At 36.3% G+C, this 24,498-nt stretch overlaps 1 protein-coding gene across 2 annotated transcripts in view; it reads right to left on the bottom strand.

The window, feature by feature from the left end:
* The window catches only part of cdh19 (cadherin 19, type 2), a 65,309-nt gene extending 43,094 nt beyond the window's left edge, over window positions 1-22,215 (bottom strand). The window contains exons 1-3 of one of the 2 annotated variants that reach the window (XM_022680293.2): window positions 21,846-22,215; window positions 4,656-5,025; window positions 2,693-2,987 (exon numbers count right to left, since the gene is read on the bottom strand). In XM_022680293.2, coding sequence (XP_022536014.2) covers window positions 2,693-2,987; window positions 4,656-4,865 — 505 coding nt within the window. In that variant the 5' untranslated portion in view covers window positions 4,866-5,025; window positions 21,846-22,215. The remainder of the gene's footprint in view (window positions 1-2,692; window positions 2,988-4,655; window positions 5,026-21,845) is intronic. The other variant, XM_049463575.1, reaches the window with a different exon arrangement.
* Window positions 22,216-24,498: the final 2,283 nt, after the last annotated feature.

The following is a 24,498-nucleotide window of genomic DNA, read 5'->3' as shown; positions in this document are numbered from 1 at the left end:
TCCCCCACCAGATAAGGTACTTCAACACCATAAGATACCCATTGTGGACCTTTCAGTCTGAACTGCCCACTAAAAAAAAATCCCACATCACTATGCAGCAGTGAAAGCACTGCCAGAGACCCTGCCCTCCCCATTAAGTACCCTGCTATCTTCGTATTTGGAATTAGGAGATGTGATGTCCTGCTGAGTAATAAGAGAATATTTAAAATAATAATGTTCACTCTGAAAAAAACATTTAAGTAAGGTAAAGCTCCCCTTTAGCTTTCACAAGCTGTAAAAAGCCCTATTTTCTCTATATTCAAAGCGGTATATTCCTGTTAATACTGGGTTAATACTAAAAACTACTTATCTTTTTGTTGCAGTACTATATTTTTAATTCAGTCAAAAATTTGGACACATTATCATTCAATGTTTTTTTTTTTTCCTACACTGTATATTAATACTGAAATCATCCAGACATAAAGTACACATACGAAATCATGTAGTAACTTAAAAGTGTTAAACAAACCAAAGGTGCGTCTTATCTTTGGTGCTGTTAACTTGCCTTTTCTGAGGCTGGGGTCTCTCTATTGGTATTTGTGTTTACTCCTTCCCACCCCCTCCCCCTCAAGCTTCTCAGGCATCAGCAGCCTGTCACTTACACAGACACAGAGACAGTGCTGTGTACCTACTTCTTGAGTCAAGAATCGAAACAGACTATTGCCCATGACGATGCTTAAATTACAGAACATATTAAATAATAATAAAAAAATAATGGTACTGAATTCTTCTATGTTTTGTCATATTTCCAAGGATTTTGATTTTGAAAAAATACTCTAAAAGTTAAAAAAATTATGTGTCCTTTGGCCAAAGTTCGTCCGATTGTCTTTTTTTTTTAATTATTTAACAAAGTGGAAACAATTACAAATGTTTCACATGCAGCTGGAGAGGAAAATGTGCACTTTAGATACTAAAAATGTGGACATTTTCTGTTAAAGCAACAATAGCTTAATAAGACTGCCATTGTAATTAGCCTAACATATTATCCTATTAAAAGTGCATCAATATACGTGCCTTTATACTGATTGTTGATAAGCAGTGTCATGTCCTCTTGTGATAAATGAGACTGAAGCCTTAATTCAAACCAGCAGAAGCATGTTTTTGAACCACGTTACATCACAAGACATAAGACATAAGGGTTCAGTGACAGCACTACTTTAATGGGAATCATGTGGGCTTCGGGGAGTTGTGTAATGTAGATGATTTCTTATGTAGCTTGTTAACAGTAGGTTTATGTTGCCAAGCAACATAATGCTCAAGGATTAATACATGAACATTACAGTGATTCTCCAGCTACTTATAAAGTATAATACTAATTTCAGCTATAGGCTCTAATTAATATACCAACATAATAACTAGTCAATGGGACATGATACTTGTATTGTATCCCATGACTTTTGCCATGTCCCATGGAAAATTATAAAAAGTTGCTCTGACATGATGAGCCCTATCCTACACCTTGTGCAAGACACGCCACAATGCCCATTGTTATCTTACACCCCATCATCACTCTATATTCATGCCTACATAAATATAACATCAGAGTTTGGGAATATACCTGCACTGATGGCCGTGGTGATCTAAAAGTGAGATGTGTCCAGGTAAATATCTGGCATGCTTCTATCTTTGCGGCGGGTGCGCCACTGACTGATTAAAACCATGACAACAGTCAACAGTCAGCTGCTCAAACTTTTCTTAGCCAGCACAAAGCACTACGCTGTTAAGATACGAATGTGCCAAAGTCACCTGGCACACCTGGCTCTTAAAGGGAATGACGAGTGGCACACTGGTTTATTTCACTTTAAAAACAAAACACACCCATGATTAATTAAAATAATTAGTACATGCCTTTTGTGCATTACGAGCCGCACAATGCATGCTTTTTTTCGCCCTCACAATACCAAAGAGTTACACTCTAAATCCAGCTGTGCAATACACAATTGGTGGGTGCACTATACAGTAGATCATTTAAATAGGGCCCGATATGTTTGTGTGGCCTCCTGCATTGAATGCACTGAAAATTCAAGCCAGACACCACCATATACAGTCATTACCACCAACTGCTCTGTCTACTGTGTGTAATAATGCTTTCTATGACATGTTTTCAATGTCCCGTCCATCTGGCCTCACTTCAACTCTGATAATACATGCTGCCTTGCCATGAGCACACTGGCCAGTGTTCTCATGGCACTTACAAGATAACACTTACACAGAGCCATCCCCTGAAGTAACACTTTGTGGTCGATTTGCATACTGTTTTTGTATGAATTATAATCTGTAAGTGTAGTTCCAGCCTTGAACGTGATTGGCTCACAGGCATTCTATGACTGCCAGTATCTCCCACTATTGGTAAAACATCAGTCCACCTACTTTTTTTTTTTCCAAAGACGGATTCTAAACAGAATACAATTTAAAAAATCTAGATTATGCACACAAATCCGATGTCACTTTTCTTTTTCTTTAGTTCAGGAAATTCCTGGAACACTTTCCATTTTACTTCTATAATCTATATCCCGTGCTTTAATAAGTGAAGCTCAGCGCTCATGCTCTGTAGCTCTGGCGCAGTTTCAGACAGTACTTCTTTGGACTTCAGTGAACATGAAAAAGATGAATCACACTCTGAGAGACATAGAGGCAAGAGAGGCAGACGTACCTATCGGACTCATTTCTGGAATACTGGACACGTAGGGCTCGTTTATGAACTCCGGGGCATTATCATTGATATCCTGGACTTTGATGATGAACTCGGACTCGGGCTCCACTGGCTGGCCGTTCCTGCGGTCAATAGCGTGGGCTTGGAGCACATAGAAGGCTTTTTCTTCTCTGTCCAGACTCTTTAGAGCATGGATCTCACCGCTGAACTCGTCGATGCGGAACACATCTCCTGCTCCTTCTCCAGACAGGATGTACCTGATCGTAAAGTCTCCTTTGTCGTAGTTTGATTTCAGCTAAGTTGAAAGCAGTTAAGCAGGAGGTCAAACACAGTAATTACAGTGGCTTAAGCAGCAACTGCAGCAACAACAGTAATCTGAACAATACGTGTAGCTATGCCTCAGTTTCCTAGAATTTACCACCAACTGCTCTGTCTTTCTAAGAATAAACAGTTTTTCTTCAATAAAGTATACTTTACTATCAGGTACATTTTTCAGTGTCCCACCTGTCATCAGACCTCGCTCCGTCTCCAATTGATAATACAAGTTACCTTGCCATGAGCACACTGGCCAGTTTTCTCTAGGCATTAACAAGATAACACTTCACAAAGTATAGACAGATTGTACTTGATAGTAAAGTATGCATCATTTTCCAACAATAAACAGTTTATAGAAGATGCAGGTCAAATCAAATGTTATTTATGCTAAAGGCAGTTCTTTTTTCAACGGTGAAGTTTAATTTATATTCAATCCCATTCAATTCAGTTAAATTAAACTTACTTTAATTATACTAATACAGTTTATTACATTATAATAAAACACTGAAAAGGTAAATTAATTGTAACTAAGTCTCCAATGCAATGTAGGTAAGGGCGTGAAACAATAGTGCTAGGAAAATAGTGCTATTTTGTGCTAGGTTGCACAAAAATACACAAAATACAATTATGTGCATATATGTGTGATTTGTCATGTCTGATGTGAATATTCATTATGTGAATATATAATGGACCAAAATTACCAATTTAAATTAACTAAAAAAAATAAAATAAAAAAATAAACAGCCAAATATGTGTATATAAAAAAATCAAAACGGTTCTTTATCAGTTCACATTTAAGAATTTAAAGAAAAAATAAAAGTCACTCCTAAAATAAACGTTTTTTAAACCAAATATATTGTATACTTTAAAGTAATTGTTAATCAAATAATGGTCCATTTTAAAATATAAATTTCAGTTTAATTTGTAACCTTTTTTTAGATGGAATGATTAAACCATGTTACAGTGCAGTTTCTATGGTTATCTAAAGAATCATCCACTGCAATATTTTTTTATGGAACCACAATTTTTTTTATACAGAATGAGCATTAATGGCTTTATTAAACTACTAAACGTAACAGTGTGGATCATGATGTTTTAATAAAACCTTTGCCACTGCTGGTCAAATGACATGGAGAATGAAAATACTGGAAGAAATAAAAGATGAATTGTGGCATGTATTGACTCTGTGTCTCCATTTTGAATGGAATCTGTTTTATTATTTACTATTGTTACTAAGTTATTTATATGTTTATTGACCTTAATGAATGGAGACATATGTGTTTAAATAAAGTAGATTTTATTTTTTGATGTAAAAAATCCAGCACAATACAAATCCAAATAAAATCTTAATGAAATTTGCTAGTATTTTCAGAGGTTTTGGGCAGGAGCTTTGCTGATTGGGAGGAGTAAAGGGCTCCCAAAATTAAGTTATATTCATAACATATATATTTTTTCCCCAAAAAAGGTCACTTCCAAAACATCTCACTTCCAAAATTGGACATGTGAAGAATCACACACTGTTATATTTTTTAGGAATCCCCCTAAACAAAAAAAAATCGTTCTATTGCAGAATAAGCCTTGAGTAATTAGATCTCAATTTTAACTCTCGTGAAATTAGTCAAACATGAAACTGCACAGAAGGTTTTACCTGGCCGATTATTTTGGGTATGGGATCCTCTTCCTCCACAAACAGCTGTTTCCAGATCCAGCCACGCTTGGCTCGGGGACGGGGGACGCCGAGGCCTTCTGTCAGCTGACTGCCTCTCAGTTCTTGTCTAGACATTCTTAGCTCACTCCCCACCAAACCGGGCATGATGGAGATCATGATGACCACTGGAAGAACAGAACAGCCCTCCATTGTTACACCACTTCCTGTCTGCCCCGCTCCTCTCCCCTATTTCCAGAAGATGTGGTCAGAGCCCTGAAGCAGTTAGTCTTCAGTTAGAATACTGAAGCCTCTTGTGATGGAAATATTCCAAGAGCTTGTTGACGGGGAGAGTGCAGCACGGGATTTCATTCTATGGTTGAAAAACATAGAGGAAATAAATTAGCGAAGAAAGCAATTGCTTTGACTTTGTCAACAATGATCATGTGCTGAATGCAGCTTAACAAGTCATAATGTTCACGACCCAGGAAATCACTGGAGAAAAAAAAAAAAACACAGCCTGCAGAAACCAGAAACCGACTGCTGGCTGAACTGCCTGAGAATCTTTGAAGAGTTCCAGGAACCAAATGACAGCTTTAGCCAAGTCAGAGGCCTCAAAATAGAAGAGCTTCGGGCATTACCCAGAACTTACGAGACAACACCACTTATTGTCTGCAGGGGGAAGACTTTCTGAATACAATCTGTTTACTGAGACATGAAGTTCTCCATCTGCTGAACGGAAAGCCTTAATTAAATCAGCCTTTTCAAAGAGACGGGGGAACACAGGCGGCTGCAGTATGAGCAAAGGGATTCCCAGAACTACGTATAATTGAAAAGCTATTTGCAGTACTATTTTAAACAATTTTATCATATATTTTCAATATATTACGTAATAATATAATATAATATCAAATGCAAGCTAAAGCAGAATCTGCTCTTTTAATAAAAAAACAATAAAACTTTTGCTGCCCAACTGCTGCTCAACTGACATGGGGAATAAAATACTGGAACAAATTAAATGTGAAATATGGCATGTATTAATGAATTAATGTTAATGCACATTTAATATGCAATATTTAAATTTTTGTAATAAAAAACACTTTGCAGAAAATTTGAATTCATGCTCTTTCATTTGTAAATGAAATAAATTTCACTTAGAATATAAAAGAAATGGTCAAATGAGTGCTCCTAAATGTGTAGATAATGCTATATTTCTCTTAAAATATAATAAAAAACATAAAGCTGTGCCTAAATTTTGCATACGATTCCGAGTAATAAGTAATTTAATGGTGTCAGAGCTAATACGCTATTGATTAATCAGTAAACAACAAACCATATTTGCTTGGTAGTAACGTAGGCTGCTAATAATAATTTACTTATTTGACACCCATAGCTAATAAATTACACATGTAACATGTTAAGTTACAAAATATTATTAAAATATAAAAAAACAGAATTATAGGTAATACTTTACAATAAGGATAATCAACATTAATCAACAGTACTTACTTCATAAACTCATTATTAATTAACACAATTTAAGACTATCTAAGAAATTGTTACTTTATTTAAAATTCATTATCATTTACAACATTTCTAAGCATTACAATTTAAAAATGTTTATTTATACAAATGTATTAACTTCTGTCAATTTATGATTAGTTAAGACATTACTTTTTTTTAATGTTTTTTTTTACAGTGTTTAAAACAGTAATAAATCATTTTATTTATAGGATATATTTACTTTTTTCTCCATTTTTGAGAGAAACCAATTATTTTCTTTACTATTGTAAGTGATTTTTTTTAGATGCATGTATCAATTAAGACATTTAAGTATAAGTTATGACTTTTTTTTCTTTATGATAAAAATAAATTGTGTATCTATTGCTATTTATTGAAAGCGTTGCTATTTGTTCTGCCCTGTTGTTTGTTATAAATTCTGAACATGTTCTATAGGTATTCTTTGCATTTACATTGAAGCTTTTCTTTTATATATATATATATATATATATATATATATATATATATATATATATATATAAAGATCTAGCCCCCATGAGCCCCAGTCAGTCCACACACTTGTTCAGGGTAATGTGGTATTTCTTTAACAGCTGTGCGTCCTGCAGCGCGTGATTACCTGGTTCAGGGGTGTTTAAGTCTAGTAAAGAATGTATAATGTGTACGGGCTGCTCGTCCCACAGGGCTGGGTTGAAAACCCCTGCTCATATTAATACCAGCGAGAATGATTTCCTCCACCTTGATTGACTTTGAATGAGAAATGGCCTGCAGCGGGTTGACATTACACACGCCAGACTGGAATAGCATTAGCATAGATACAGACGGATCCTATAACACGCTGTTGGTATGGTAACCCGGGCTAACGCATAGGGCAGCAGCTGTTCATGCCACTGTTCTGACTGGAGTAATGTCACTGATTGTCTTTCATACATTCTATCTGATGGATTCATATTCACATCGTCGCTTTAGCAATATGTGAACTGAATACATGAATCCAGAATGACTTCTGTTTCTAAAATAAAAGAAATAAAATAGTATTGGTTGTATTCTATGGAAGCAGATTAAATAAAAAACGACACTATTGCTATTGTGAATTTGCTCTCAGTATCATCACATTTATGTACACTTATTTTAGCCCTTTAAGCTCTTCAGGTACAGTCAAGAACCGGAAATGGAATAAAACACAGTGTACAAAATTTTGCATTGAACTTTAAGGAAAACAAAGGAGCTAAAATCTAGAAAATGTTATCTCTGAATCAGTTTCTCTGGTTTTACTATTTTTAGGTAAATGTTTAATTAAAATTAACATTGTTATTTTATTCTATGAACTACGAACAACATTTCTCCAACATTTCAAGTAGAAATATTCTCATTTAGAGCATTTCTTTGCAGAAAATGAGAAACGTCTGAAATATAAAAAAAGATGCAGAGCTTTTGAGACCTCAAATAATGCAAAGAAAACTAGTTCATATTCATAAAGTTTTAAGAGTTCAGAAATCAATATTTGGTGGAATAAACCCTGGTTTTTAATCACAGTTTTCATGCATCTTGGCATGTTCTCCTCCACCAGTCTTACACACTGCTTTTGGATAACTTTATGCCTTTACTCCTGGTGCAAAAATTTAAGCCGTTCAGCTTGATTTAATGGCTTTTGATCATCCATCTTCCTCTTGATTATATTCTAGAGTTTTGTTTCCAGAGCTGTATATAAATGTCAATTTACAGAGCCAGTTTACACTACAGAAACACAGTAACTGTTAAGAAGTAGAATTCTTTCATTTAGATAAATTACAGATGAAGCCAGAGAACCATGAGTATGGTTTCTTACATCTTCAAAAATCTTGTGGAAACTGAAGAAAACTGGTAGAAAAAGGAAGAGGTCTTGGTCTGGCTGACCCACATTGCAACAAAACCTTTAGCTTAAGTAAAGAAAAGAAGAAGAATTAGAGGTTTGACATGTGAAGCGCTGTAATAATCCTTGCTAAGATGAGAAAATAAAAAAGGCAGCTTGTCTGGGCCATACATCACTGCTACTGGAGTATATTAAAAAATAGGGGTGTTCTAAAACTTTTAACCGGTGATGTAAGTAAAAACACATTGTGAACTATTTTTTAGAAGGCTGCAAAACATTTTTAATTTATACATCAAAATCCACCATGGACTACCTTTTTGAATGTTTCCCATGACCTATTTGTAAAAATACCTTCACCTATTTTGCAATCTATCAAAGTGTCATATTTTCACTGTTAATCTATGGAAAGATATAATAAAAGTGTTTTTTTTTTAAGAGATACTGTATATATGTATATATGTAATTTGACTGATTAATCATGCGAGAATTAATTCATGCAAGAACTGAATTAGCAAAAGCAAACTTTATCTACAGCCCAGATTGACCTTCCCGTGGCCATCTTTCTTCAATCAAAGGCCAACATGTGGCCTCCAACACTGGAAACTCTTTCAGAGTTAATTATCTCCCACAGCCATGACCAACGCAACCTCGAACAATTACAGGAAAATATCAAAACCTTTCTGCTTGTCACCAGGGGTATCATCAAATCTTACTGACATTCTCCTTCAAAACACTCTCCCCAAAAATATCTATTAAAATCATTAATCATGTCAATGCGACACATTTGACTTTGCTTGGCTGCACCAAGGACTGCACCTTCCTCCTTTATTACATCAGATAAAAGAGCACGTCTTAACTCGGCCTACTACTTCATCATTTCCTCCTCACACACGCCATGCATTCAAATGACGGGCAAATTTCGACTTAAGACAAATGAGTTCATGCAGAATGTCTATTATCCTTAAAAGTCCTCTGTCACTAAAGTTTGTTCAAGTAGATGGCACTCCAGAGGAGCAGGGTATTATTCATTTCTGTTCACCCTAAGTGCTACTAGCAATTATAGGGATACGAGCACCAGAACTAGCACTGTGTGTGCTTCTGATGTTGAATTACAGCTTTGCAAATCAACAAGATCTCATAAAGAAAGTACATATGCTACTAAAACGCACTGCAGAAAAAAAAAAAAATATTTGCACAGATATATTCAGTACATTTTGTGCATATATACTGTATTACAGTTGACAGGGAGCTTCCATTCACTGGTGGTGCTGTTTTGCTACTTAAACACAACCAATACAGGAAATGTGAAAACAGTGGCGCTGTTAGACTTTTACTCGGCACATTGAAAGACTATTTTAAAAAGCATCAAAACTGCCCTGAGACATTATAACAAAGTAAAAAAAAAAAAAAAAAAAAACGTCTAGTCTGTTACTCACTACACAATTGTTGTTCTTCTTAAAGTGATTTTTATGCTCCTCCCCTTTTGTCTAGGGGGGAGGAGGAGTAACAATATGGCATGTGATGGAGGAGAAAACACTAATATAGAGTACCAGTTAGTAGTTTGGACACATCTTTTCATTCAGCTTTTTCTTTACTTCCTTATTAAATTTATGTTCTACAAAAAAAACATGAAAACAATAAAAGGAAAACTATTCCAGGTGACTCTACCTTATGAAGACATGAATAGATTTAAATACCAAGAGTGTGCAGATCTGTCTTTAAAGATAAATGTGCTACTAAAAAGAATTTAAAGTATAAAACATATTCTTGATTGTTTATCACTGTTTTGCTCCTGAATCATTGTAATATATTTAGTGTGAAATTGACAATGTAAAAAAAGAAAACATTGAATGAGAAAAGGTGTGTTCAAACGGTTGACTGGTACTGTGAATATAATTCTATAATAATACAATCTTACATCCATCACTTTATTCAAATGCTTTAGTTTTTAGGAGAAAGCAAATGTGATTACTTGTGATCAATCAAAAATAACTCATTTTTAACATATTAATTTTTATGTCCACTTGAAATTCTGCTCATCGGGATAAGAGCAGCATATCTAGCAGTAGTATGTGTGCTTGTGCTGTTGTATGATAGCTTTGTTAATAGCACTGAAGGGGCTTAAACTGACCGTGGTGTTATGTGCTTTGCAATTAGTCAAGTTTGATGACGGTGTAATTATGACTGTTTCATCTCGGGGATGTAAGTTGCCAGTCAAGCCCTTTTGCACCATGTCACGGCGATAAAAATCAATTACTGATGCCCAATTTCCTCTTTGAAATTCAATTTGCTTTAGAAACGGCAGCGAGGGGCGTGTGTGTGTTTGTGTGCGAGCTGCGAGTCTCGGGGAAGTGCGGCTGTATCCGGCCGGGCACAGGAGTGACATTCCAATTAGTGGCTAGTGAATCGTGAGCTAATGACGAGCTCTCATAAGGCTGCCGTACGCCACAGTCGAGTGCCACGGGCCAAAGATACGGAGCGCTAGCGCTCCTAACACCCAATCTGCTGTCAGCACCTTACATTACATTAGCTAGCCGCCAAAGGCTCAGGAGACAGAGCGATGTGAAGTGCTGAAACACCGGCCTGAGATTCAGGAGCAAGCAAAGACCTGCGAGCAAAACAGAAGCTTCGCCGAAATTCACAACTAGCTTACAAATGAACTCTTATTAACATCTTCTTATGTCTCAGGGTGTCAAACAAATGATTCTCCGGAGTTCTATCACAGCATATTCTGTCTATTATACTCATTGATATACAGTAAATATGAATCTTAAATTGTATTAGTCCAGATAAGAGATTAGCTTAATACTGGAACTGTTACAACATAAAGTTCTTCCAAATTAGCTAGGTCAAATATTCTATCCATCCAGCTGCTAACCACAGCTGTATATCCTTTATGTCACGCCCTGCTCTGTTTCCCTGTGTTTTCTGCGTTTCCCAGTGTGTTTCCACAGTTATTTTCCGTCATGTGTCAATAATTTGTAGCTCCACCCCTTGTTACCTGTCTCCCCTTTTGTCTATGTTTATTCGTCGATCTTTGCACCTTCCTCTGTCGTTTGTCTTGCCACGTTTGCTATAGTTTATTCACGGTTTTCTTTGCGCTCTGTTTATCTCTTGTTTATTTCTAGTTCCTTGTACATCACGTATATTTCCTTGTATATTTCCCTTTTCCTGTTTAGTTAGTTACCTGTCTAGTTTAATTCCTCGTTGTTTTCCCTGCTTGTTTATGTTTACTTATTTTATCGTTTATTCCCTGTTTGTTTGCTTATTTATTTGTTATTTAATAAATCTGTCTGTCTTACCCGCTTTATGTCCGCCTCCCGTCTGCTCCAGCGTTACACTTCATCACTAATGATGCTACAACACAAGGAGGGTGAAGACTAGCATATGCCTCATCCATATTGTACATGTGAAGTCAGCCACCGCCCCTTTTCCAACTGCTGTTGATGCAGCATTGCCCAGTAGCATCACAGCACACTTGGAGGAAAGCGCAGCGATGCAGTTCCGATACATCAGCTCACAGATGCCTTGTGCTGAGCGACATCACCCTAGGAGTGATGAGGTAAAAGAGCAAGGACAATTGTGCTCTCTCTGGGCTCTGGCAGCTGATGACACTTTTTGGATGGTTTGGACTTTCAGACCAATTACAGGAAGTTGAAGCAGGTTACATTAGTTCATTCAACAAAAGAAGACACTATAAATATATTTATCATCAATGCACTGTACATCTGAGTTTAGTTCAAAGATTTCTCAACAAGTAGGCGGGAAAAGCACATAGTCAGCTGTGTATACCTTCAACAATATGCTATCCCTCATTAAATAAATAAATAAACAAAACTTACAGAAAAGCTGTTGGGCTGGATTCATAAGTCATTGGGATTGCTGTTGTGCATTGCTGTGCCCTGAATTTTGCAGTTAAGACTGTATAAACTGCAAAACTGTGGTGCTCCTAGAGGTCCAGTGGTGAAAAGCGCACGCTGACACTATGAGCGGGAGATTGCTGATTCGAATCCCGGGCATGTAGCTTGCCATCAACAGCCAGAGCTCTGAGAGAGCACAGTTGGTCTTGTTCTCTTTGGGTCAGTAGATGGTGCTTTTTCCCTTCATCACTCCAAAGAGTGATGTTTATCAACACAAGGCGTCTGTGAGCTGATGTATCGAAGCAGCAGTTTAAAAGGCATGTGCTAGTCCTGGTCACTTGTTTTATTTTTAACAAGCATTCTTTCATACTCATTCTTTCCAAAAGCACACTTTTCATTGCACACATAGCTCAGCACTTGACATCTATTCTTCAGTAGTAAGGTATCAGCGCTAAGTGAGAGCAGGCCACCCACAGCCTAAAAACAGAGACTCAAATTCTGTCTAAATGGCAAAACTGTGAGGCGCCAAGTGCCCCAGTGGTATAAAGAACTATCACTATGATCGGGAGATTGCTGATTTGAATCCCGGTCGTGTAGCTTGCCATCAGCTGCCAGAGCCCTGAAAGAGCATAGTTAGTCTTGCTCTCTTTGGGTCAGTAGATGGTGCTTTTTCCCTTCATCACTCCAAATGGTGATACCGCTCAGCACAAGGCTGCGTCTGTGAGCTGATGTATCGAAACCGAGTCACTGCACTTTCCTCCGAGTGCGCTGTGATGCTACTCGCTAATGCTGCATTAGTAGCAGTTGAAAAAGAGGTGGTGGCTGACTTCACATGTGTCGGGGGAGGCATGTGCTAGTTTTCACTGTCCTTGTGTTTTGGCCTCACTTAGTGATGGGGGATACACTGCTAGAGTAGCAGCTGAATGGATGGGGCAATTGGCTTAGCTAAATTGGGAGAAAATGGGAAAACATTTGTTACCTGAAGTTAGTTTTGTTAGTTTTATTTTTTTCAGAATGGCCTTCTATGAGGTTTGGCCGCAAAATACAGCACAAGTCTTAAGTGTCCGGCATTGACTGCCCCTGAAAAAATGTTCTGCATCCTTCACTGGCCTTCATTCTCAGTTGTAAACAGAAAGAATGTGAACAATGTCTTAACATTTTTACACAGTACAAAAAAATACAATCATACTAACACTGGAGAGTTGCTGAATTTCAACGAAATGTAAAAAAACAAAAACATACAACCCCAACAAAAACAATCTAAGAATTAATTCCAAGTAACAGCCTGCCTTTATTTTCTTTATTTTTAACAAACATTCTTTTTTCATAGTCATTCTTTCCAAAAGCACAGTTTTCATTGCACACATAGCTCAGCACTTGACATCTTTTCTTCAGTAGTAATGTATCAGCGCTGAGTGACTGCAGGCCACCCACAGCCTGAAAACAGAGACTCAAATTCTGTCTAAATTATAAACACGAACAAACCCATGTGTCTGTAGCTGCAAGCTAGCCTGCCATAATATTCCATATGTGGAAAGATTTATATTCTGCCAGCATTTGTTTTAATACAGGAATGCTTTATTTATCTTTCAAATAAATCTAGAATATGTTCTCTGGTCCTACTGAATACTGTGAATACTGTGATTCAAAAGAATTGAATGGAAAATAATCAGAAATTTTGATTTTTTTTCTTTATGTGTGTTTGGGATATGCATGTGTTCTCATATCCTCCATTAAATGATCTCATTTTCCCATTAGACTTCTGTCCCACAACTAGTCACTCGCAGAGTTTAACACTGTTTAATTGGTCATTAGGGGGCCCATGTTGGGACCTGTTGTTTACTTCATGCATCACAGGAAAATGACACCTTATTTTAAATGTGTAACCATCCATATGCACAACAAAAATAAAGCAATTATGTTCAGATTTTAGAGGATGGCAAATCAGCAAGTGAAAGTTCTCCCCTAACTTACACAAACATTGAAAGGTGAGTTAGGTTTCCCAATGGTGGGAATTAGTAGTTATTTTTGAGGTCTTTAAAAAGGTGAACTATTTAAAATAAAGGTAACACAATCCTTTATAGATGTGTCTTTATACATGCTCCCCAAATATTCAACTGCATGTATCCTAAATGGAACTGAACTCTTAGTTGATTGTAAATGATTCTCTACAAAAACTTTCCCTACACTGAAAAAAAAAATGATGAGTAAAATTTACTTAAAAAGTTTCACAACTTTCTGCATTTGCTTTTTTTTAAGTAAAATTAATTTCAGATAAATTTAAGTAACTTCAACTCGGTTTCAAGAATTAAATGTTACATAGAGTAAATAAGTGTAACCCTTCTTTTAATAAACTTTACTTAATTTCTGTATACAATATTACCTAATTACAATTACTTCATTAATACAATATTACTCAAATAATTTATGATGCATAATATATTATAATTCCTGATTTTTTTTTTTATTAAAACACACATATTACACTCAACACATGGATGGCATGTATTACATTCTTTATACTAGTATACTAAAAATAATGTATTACATGCCTTCCATGTGTTGAGACAGTGAGACTTTGTCTGTTTATAAAAATAAATCTTTGAGATTATGTAAATATTTAAATGTGTGTGACTAAAATTATATAAAATAATATTATATGAATTAAGAATCAGAATCAGAATTGCCTTTATTGTCACATGGGCACAAGTACCAGCGAAATTAGCCATCCACCCATCCTTACAAAAACACACAAGGGGGAAAACAGGACAGGACAGGAAGACAGGGTAAGCCGCAGCATGTGCACGCGCAGTACTTGTAATTAGGTAATATTGTATGCAGAAATGAAGTAAAGGTTACTAAAAGAAAGAATTGACTGAAGTTCAGTTCACTTATTTACTCTATGTAACATTTAAGTCTTGAAACCGAGTTGAAGTTACTTAAATTTACATGAAATTAAATTTACTTTAAAAAAAGCGAATGCAGAAAGTTGTGAAACTTTGCATTTAATAGACATGCAGTCGAATGAAAGTTGAATGTTAGAGGAGCATCTATGAGACATATATGTATAATAGGGGGTCCCAATAAAGTGATAGCAAAATAAATGTTATATTCATGCTACAGCCAAAAGCACCCACAATGACTGTCAGGTAGACTCTGGAATGACAGTAAACCTGATCTGGGAGAAGCAGGTACATTGATGGATGGATGGATGGATAGATGGATGGATGGATGGATGGATGGATGGATGGATGGATGGATGGATGGATGGATGGATGGATGGATGGATGGATGGATGGATGGCCACCCAATACTAAGTTGATTTCTAGAGCCAAGGCTGCAATTAAGATTGGGCAGGTCTTTGAAAGGACTGTTCTATGAAGTCTGCGTCTGAGCAACCTCTTGGCCCCACTTACGGAACAGTGTACTGATGCTTTTACATGCTTTTACATTTCATTATAATTATAAAATATTTAGTTATAATAAGTTCAGTCATAATTCATCCTTCTCCCTCTTACATACAGTACAGGCCAAAAGTTTGGACACACCTTCTCATTCAAAGCTTTTTTTTTTTTTTTCATGACTATTTACAGTGTAGATTCTCACTGAAGGCATCAAAACTATGAATGGACACATGTGGAGTTATGTATGTATATATCTATACATATATATCTTCTCTCATCTCAGTGTCACATTGACCTACATACATTGACCCACCCCCTTTCCTCCCTGCTTTAACTATATTTACTTAAACAATGAAGGTGGGGGTGGGGTTTAGCTTCATGTGCCACCTTGAAGCCACTCTAAACTCCTTCCCAGACGAATTCTGAGTTTGCCTCCTTATGATGCAATATGGTGTTATCCTAATTCGCAAACTAAAATTTAAAAACACATTCTGCTATGGAGGCTTATATCGCTTATATTTTTTGCCCATTTTTTGCAGTCATTCTGTATGTTTTTTTGGGGGGTTGTACATGCACAGTAAATGTACTATGGTGGCAATTTAGGGCCACTCTTAATAAAAAAATAAAATAAAAACAGTTCACTTCGAGATAAAAAGTTGTAATAATACGAGATTAAAGTAAATGGGAATGGGAATGTTCTAATCTGATACATTAAGCCTCTGTGTCCTCTAAATTCTGGGACTATTAAAGAGTTAAAATATTTAAAAAAGAATTTTAAGGGACATGTTGCTAATTTTTACATGAAATTGTACTTTCTTCACAACATATTGTTATAAAATAATTAATGTTTGAGAGGAGGAACATGCCTGAAGCTCCTACCTGTTCCAATCTAATATCATATAAACACCTACTTACATATCATGACCAGCTTTCATAACCCTCCACCTTTATTTCATAGAATCTCCTCCTTTCTCTTCTCTTCCCAAATAGCCATAACCTGAGGACATGAGCTGAACACATCAAGCTTCATGTAGTGCTATAAAAAGTCCCAATGGCTGGCACTAATAAGAAATATTATAAAACATTTGCTTAAAGATAAAAATACAGCAGGTTTGTCACGGTTCTATAGTACATGCACATTAAGTTCAGAAAACTTTTGTGGAACAACAGAAGTGTTGAACCTTTACAACAAGATCCTTGAAAAAAAATAATACACACATATATGTCTAAAAGTGTATCCCAATAAATTGGTATTTACGATTTACACTACAGCTCCTGTCCACTGGTTCGAACTGTTTTTGCTATATATATATATATATATATATATATATATATATATATATATATATATATATATATATATTGTGGCGTGAGGAGGCGGGGGGAGTTGGGGGTCCGCCCCACGCCAGAGCGCACAGCTCTATGTGTCCCAGCTGGCCCGCATCCGGACTGATTAAGCAGCCAGCCAGGACAGGTATAAAACTCAGCCTCAGCTCACTCAGGGGAGGACTTTGACTGGGGAGCTGAGGGCTGAGGCCGCACGGACCTTTAATAGCTAAACTAACTGACTAAGTTAGTTTCTACGGACTCTAGAGCCCCATTGGGCTGAGTTATGTTTCTTTAAGTTGTTTTGGGTGTGGTGGAGGGCATTTTCAAACCGAATAAAGGTACATTTTAAGTTCATTTAATCCCCGTGTCTGTGTATCTCTGTGAGCTTCCTCCTTCCGGGTCACAGTGGTCACGCCCCTAACCCCAGGGGCCTACCACAATATATATATATATATATATATATATATATATATATATATATATATAAACAGTCTGCATTGTACTCCTTTGAAGAAGAACTGAGAAAACAGTGGCTACGTCCCAAAGCCTAGGATGCAGCTGGTGTAAAAAAAGGCACTCCCAAAGTGAAGAAAATTTTGTATACAGCTGAGAAATGCAGCCGATATTCAGTTCATACAGTGCAAAGGAGAAAAGAAAAAAAAACAGTGCTACAGAAGTTCTAACTTATGTCCAGAAAGAAATAAATGTCTAATTTCCTTATCGGTCCACCCAGACAACTGTTAACTCTTCCAATATGTCTACAAAACGTCTTCATTTTGATTAAATTGATTCATTTGATTGATTCAACAGCTGTCAGGTTGCGTAGGGTAACACGGCTCTCAGTGGTGAAATGTAATTAGTAGCTTAATAGTGTGTGAAGGACCATTTTAGAAGAGAGAGGGGTCAAAATATGCACTCAGTAAGAGAGCTATGTTGGGAACAATATACTATCAATGGATAGGGCATCTTTGTGGTCTAAAAACAACCTCAGCTTTTCCTGCCATGGATTCCAAAGGATGCTGAAAACAAACATTCATCCAGTTTGACATGATTGCATCACACAGTACCTTCATGACTTCATGATGCAACTCTTATATTCAACCACATCCCAAATATGTTATATTAGGTTTAGACTGAGGAGGTCACTGAAGAACACTGAACTTTCAATTGCTTGTTATGTTTATGAAACCATACTAAAGCCCTATCTGGACAGAATTCCTTTCTCAGGGGGTCCTGGGGCAATTTTCTCTTTTATAGGGAGTCCTCTGTGATTTTATTCCCTTCCGGAATGACCATGAATGACGTCTTTTTCTCAGACGTCCTCTGAGAAAATTACAGGCTCAATTACCTACTGTTTTTCTCTGGTAATTTTAGTCCTGTTCAGATGCACATTTCTGAGTTTCATCACCTTGCATTTAATAAAATAGCTAAGTTTCAATGGATATCCACATATACACATAAACAAACAGCGAGTGGAAATGGAGGAGCTACTGAACGCGATGTCATGTTACCGAGAAAGTCTAAAAACGCACTGGTTCTTCTGTTTTTTCAATTGCAGTCTTGATGCAGGAGTTTTAACACTGAGTGGAAGTGTGAAATATTTGTCATAGACGCCCCCCTGAGAAACGAATCCCATTTCTTAAGACCCAATGTGTCTCTACACCATTACAACTCTTCCCCCCAAGTTTACCGCTGGCTCCAAATTCTTACCCTTCTCTAAGGTCTGATGTGCTATGCATTGTGAGAGGCTTTTCTGTACACCACAATTGTGCAGGTTTAGTTACTGTAGCTTTTGTGTTAGCTTGAACCACCTAAGTGAACCTACTTAATTCACAAGGTATTTCCATCTGCAGAACTGATGCTCATTGGATGTTTTTTTTTTTCCTTTATTAAGTTATTCTGGGAAAACTTTACAAACTGTTGTGAAGAGAAGTCTCCCCAACAAAACCAGTTCTAGAACCCACTGAGATCATATTGTCTCTATGGTAATGGTTGTGGTGTGCTCTTAGCTTGTATCTACATGATTATATGCACTGGATTACTGCCACACAGCTGCCTAATTGAACACGTTGGATGCTTTCGTAAATTATGTGTACAGGACTTTCTGATAAAGCTATCAGTGAGTGAGTAAATGTATAACCTAAATAAGTTAATAAAATTCTCATTAAATATTTTTTCTTTCGTTGTATGAATTTTTAAATCTTTTTTTTTATCTATAGGGACACATGCATAATTCCTTTGTAAATAAAAATATGTTAAACAAACCGGAATATGTTTTATACTTTAGACTCTTCTAAGTAGCACATTTAGCTTTGAGGACAGATTCATATATGTCCCTTAATTTATTATTATTATTTTTTAATAATAATTGACACTGTATGCTATCAATAAAATAAAGGAATATAGAAAAACACTGAAAAGGTGTCTTAATATTATATTATATTATATTATATTATATTATATTATATTATATTATATTATATGACATTACATTACATTACATTACATTACATTATATTAGGGGCGGCACGGTGGCGCAGTGGGTAGCACCTCCGCCTCACAGCAAGACGGCCTGGGTTCGATTCCCGGCTGGGGCGACCCGGGTCTTTCTGTGTGGAGTTTGCACGTTCTCCCCATGTCTGCGTGGGTTTCCTCTGGGTGCTCCGGTTTCCTCCCACAGTCCAAAGACGGCATGTTAGGCTGATTGGATGTCAGATACAAATTGCCCCCTAGGTGTGAGTGTGTGAGTGCATGTGTCTGTTTGTCTGTCTGTGTCTGTCTGCCCTGCGATGGATTGGCGGCCTGTCCAGGGTGTATCCTGCCTTCTGTCCGATGCCTGCTGGGATAGGTTCCAGCACCCTTAATGGATAAAGCGGTTGATAATGACCTGACCTGACCTATATTATATTATATTATATTACAAATTACTAATCTTTTATTAATTGTTTTTTTTGCTGACAATATAACATGGTTTTGGTCAGCGGATAATTTTATTATTATTAATATTTTTTTTTAAACATCTTCATTTTATTAAACTGAATGAAAATAACATTTCTCACGCTCATAATAAAGTAATTAATAACCTGAATAGAAACAGTGCTAATGATGAAAATATATTGAATTAATTTGCAGAACTGTTTACTTGAGGAACACAGCTCATCTTAGACGCTACATCAGCCTGCATGAGCTTAGAATTTTTTTTTGTCACAAATTGTTCATTCATTGTTACTCAATGTTTGCTGGACTGTCAAAAGTGTGATTGATGAGCTGCAGCTCCAGAACGTATCACACCAGTTCAGGCGTCATCACTGTGACTTCCTTTATTTTTATAGCACCATCACACATCACAAAGCGTCTGTCTCTGTGTATGTTATTTGACACAAAAGCAGTGTATGTTTGACTACCAAAATGCCAATATATTGTATAAAAGTGGGGAAGCAGTGTACAAATTAAACGTGATTATGTTTAGACAATCATTTATCAGTTTAAAACTCATTTGAAGACATTTTTAGCTTATTTTATAACACATGTTTAATTTGGTTTTTTTTTTTAGTTTTTTTTGTTTTTTCCATATTGTCATGTATATATCTTGATATATGTTTGTATTATTTTTTATTTCATAGCATATAATTTATTTTTTTATTGTCAATTAGTATTTTAAAATTAGTTTTTCCTTGCTTTGCTACAAGAACATTAATGGTGTTTTTATTGCTATTACCTATTTATACACCTATTATTATTATTATTATTATTATTATTATTATTATTATTATTATTATTATTATTATTATTTTAAATGGAATATTATCAAATTCGATGGCTTTTGAGACAGGCCCTTTTAACACAGCCCAATTCAACATAACTAGGAGGAAAGTTATTTTTAGTACAGTGAGTCAGCATGTAGAATTCCAATATTCTTTTCGTTTTACTGAGCGTGCTCAGTTTGGATCAGTAAGCACTGTTACTAAGCGGTGTGTCAGAATTTCAGTTTTATGTTTTGTTTTTTTAACAAAAATGGCCATTTCTGACATAAACTAAATAGAAATCTATGTATCTTCAACTCCTTCACATATCAAACAAATGCAACAACAGTGTTGGGAAACTATGTTATTAAAGACGAAGATTAAACACCAGAAGTAGCCTCTTTTTCACATCAGACTTACAGGTATAAAGGACCATCTACAACTGAAAGGTTTTGTGAAGCAGATGTTCATGAGGCATCACTTCAAAAAAAGACTTTTGGAAGTTTATTATTTATCAGTGCTATTTAATCCCTTCATTGTCTTTAATATACGTCATATTCTTACTACATTGTGTAAATAAATTATTGACTAAATATTAGTGGAAATATTTCTATGCATATGTTTTCTCTCTGTATAGTATACAGTATATGTTATGTTTTAATGTTATCTGCTTAAGCTTTATATATTATATATGTTATGTTACATCTTATTTTGTTTTGGGATTGAGCAGTCATCAATTTTTAATGACCACTTGACTAAGTGTTTAATTTGCGTAAAACTGTACTGTAGTTTCTTGTTATTTAAGGAGATATAAATACATTTTAAAGCATCCAGATTATTTACGACCTAAAGGATGGAACCTAAATCCGCTTTCCAGTTAGGGATTAGGCCTAGTTTATAGACCTATTTTCCATTCAATAAAAAATCTCAATTTAAGATGATGTGTAGTTCAAGACTTGGCTTAATCCCTTTTCTTCTTCTCACCTTCTCATTTTACATCTTATTGTTTTGTGTGATTGAGCCATCATCAATGTTTATTGACCACCCAAATCAATAAACATGGGATTAAGCCTAATTTTGGACTGCACAGAATCTTAAATTGAGATTTTCTATTGAAAGGAAAATACAATCTACAGGTCTATAGACTAGGCCTAATCCCTGACTCGGAAGCTGTCCCATAATATTTGATCATTGGGACACACAATTTAGGTTCCATCGTTTGGGTCTTTAATGATCTGGATGCTTTAAAATGTAATTATATTTATTTTAAATAACTAGAAAGTACAGTACAGTACAGTGATACGCAAAATAAACACCCGAGTCAATGTTTACTAGGGATTAAGTCTAGTCTTGGACTACACAGCATCTTGAATGGAGATTTCCTATTAAAAGGAAAACACAATCTGTAGATCTATAGACTAGGCCTAATCTCTGCCCAGAGAACCAACCCAACATTGTTTTACCAAATGGGATTAAAACCGACTCACCTGAAAGTTCTGGCCTGAGCTTCTGACCTCTCCTCTCTCTTCACTCTCCACAGCTTGTTAACCTCTAAACTGGCCTACAACTGAAAAACCCTGACTAAAAGCACAGTATGGTTCAAGGCTGATGCCCACTCTGCTCACAATGGCCAGCTCCGTCCACTGACGACCTCTGCCTTTCTCCTTTCTCGCCCATCCCTCCTTCTTCTCACCCTCCCTTTCTCAATACCTTCTCGAGGAGAACAAACAGTGCTGGTATTGTCTGCCTCCCCCCGTCCGAACCACACTAGTAACACACAAGCCATTATTTTCCATGCAAACAGCTCGGCCTGGAATACAAATGGATTTCTATCCTTCTTTGCACCATCTCTCTTGCTTGCTCAGTCACTCTCTGCCTCACACTCTCTGTCTCTCTCTGTCTGTCTCTCTCTCTCTCACACACACACTTTCTTTCTCTGTGTTTCTCCCTCTCCCTTGGCTAACAATAGGGCACTTATTAGAATCTCGCTGGCCGGGTACGGATTGCATCCATCAGAGAGGAAACTATTTCGCAGGGTGATAAGAGCGAGACAGTCTGTTTTTGACATTTAGACTGGAGGAGAGGGGCCTCCAGGCAGGCCCAGTCCTCCGTATTTGGCATAAAGAGACGAGACCCCCTCGCGACCCCCTGTGTCTCAAATCCATTAAAGGTTTTTGAAGTGTAACGACTCAAGAGCTCTGCCAAGGCTCCTCGCAGGCAGCCAACAGCAATGGTTTCTTTGAGCAAAACAGAGGGAAAAGACAGCGAATAATTGTGTTTGGTAATGATTGTGATTGTTCCGATTACAGCACGTTTCAAAAATATGACCAAACCGAGTAATATTTACACAAAGCCCCCCCCCCCCCCCCCCCCAATTTAATGATGCCACAAGAGTATATGAAAAAAATATATAATAATAAAATAAAAATAAAAACAATCAGGTTCTATCTATCCAGCCATCGACAGACAAAGAATTACTTTGGCAAACCCTGATCAAGCACTAGAATACAGAATACATTTACAAATGCTTAAAACTGAAAACTTTGCTGTGCTATCAAATATGTGTCGACTTCGTTGACTTGAGCTCGGATGCATCTGAAATAGATCTACAATATTCACCCATCTACAGTTGCAAGAAAAAAGTGTGTGAACCCTTTGGGATTACTTGGATTTCTGCATAAATTGATCATTAAACGTGTTCTGATCTTCATCTAAAGTCACAACAATAGACAAACACAGTCTGCTTAAACTAATACCACACAAAAAAATATATGTTTGCATATTTTATTGAACACAACATGTTAACATTCACAGTGCAGAGTGAAAAAAGTATGTGAAGGTTGAGGAGGATAGCAGGGCGATTTGTCAATGGATGTGTGATATATATATATATTTTTATTTAAACAATGTTCCTCAAAGAAAGACTGAAAAAGATTTATATATTTCTTCCTTTACAGTGTATAATACCATTAAAACAAAAGGGAGGCTAAATGTCCTCAGGATCCTGAAATTTCAGTCATCCTAGTGTTAAGGAATCAGAAGAAATGTCAGTATATTAGGTACAAGGACGCAAGCCTACACTAAACAACCGCAATCTCTGAGCCTTTAGATGCACTGCACCAAGAACAATCATTTAACAATAACCAATAGAACAGCATGGGATTGCCTTCATAAAAGGACAATCAGTGTATTTCTTTTGAAAGCCAAATAAGAGGGTTGTAAATGGGTTTGTAAACTGCATCTGAGTATTTTTAAGCACTCTGTGTAATAAAGGTAACTAAACTCTTGGTAAGACCTTACTTGACTTTTACAGTTGATGCTCAACTGATATTCAACTATCACTGAATTGAATGTCCATTACATTTAACGTAACCCTATGTTGAATGTAAATGATTTAAAATAGAACCTAACCCTACACCTAACCCTAACCTTAACTTTGACCTAAGCTTCAAATCTAACTCTACGCCTAACCCTTACCCTAACCTTAACCTACTCTTAAAATTTAACACTAAAACCAATCCTAAAATATTAAGCTAAGCGTTTGGGTTAGAGTTGAATGTAGGGTTATTTTCAATAGAGAATCATTTACTTTCACCTTTTAGTTCATTTGCATTTAATAGACATGTAGTTGAATGTTAGTCGAATGTCAGTTGAGCATCAAAGAGGCCATCAAATGGACCATCCAAGTGAAGTGTTACCAAACTCTTTCCTACGTTTTAACTCATAACCACTGAATTAACAGTCCCCAAATTTACCAACTGGTGCTGGTGTATGGCATAGTGGATAGGCTTGTGCCTCACAGAGTCCAGCAAACACTTGTCAGTCATAAAAACCCATAATATTAACTGGATATGTTCAATCATGGTTTATTGAATAAACACAAATAAAAGCATGGCAATATGTACTCTACGTTTTACATTTAAATAATAAGAGTTTTCTGTATTTATTGCCACTTACAAACCCAGACCAAAGATGCTTCACAAGCAGATGCTAACAGCATTTAAGTACCATTTTGTGCTTCATTGCAGTGTTATTTTGTTTTCTTCTATGTTTGCTAACTGCTTAGCCATCTAGCACATATCAAGCCATGTGAACCACTGTGTACATTGTCTACATTCAGTAATATTGTGCATACGGTTA

The sequence above is a fragment of the Astyanax mexicanus genome, chromosome 1 (genome assembly GCF_023375975.1).
Source record: "Astyanax mexicanus isolate ESR-SI-001 chromosome 1, AstMex3_surface, whole genome shotgun sequence".
NCBI classification, from domain to species: domain Eukaryota; kingdom Metazoa; phylum Chordata; class Actinopteri; order Characiformes; family Acestrorhamphidae; genus Astyanax; species Astyanax mexicanus.
The sequence above is the reverse complement of the archived record's forward strand: the minus strand, read 5'-3'. Positions and strand labels throughout refer to the sequence as shown.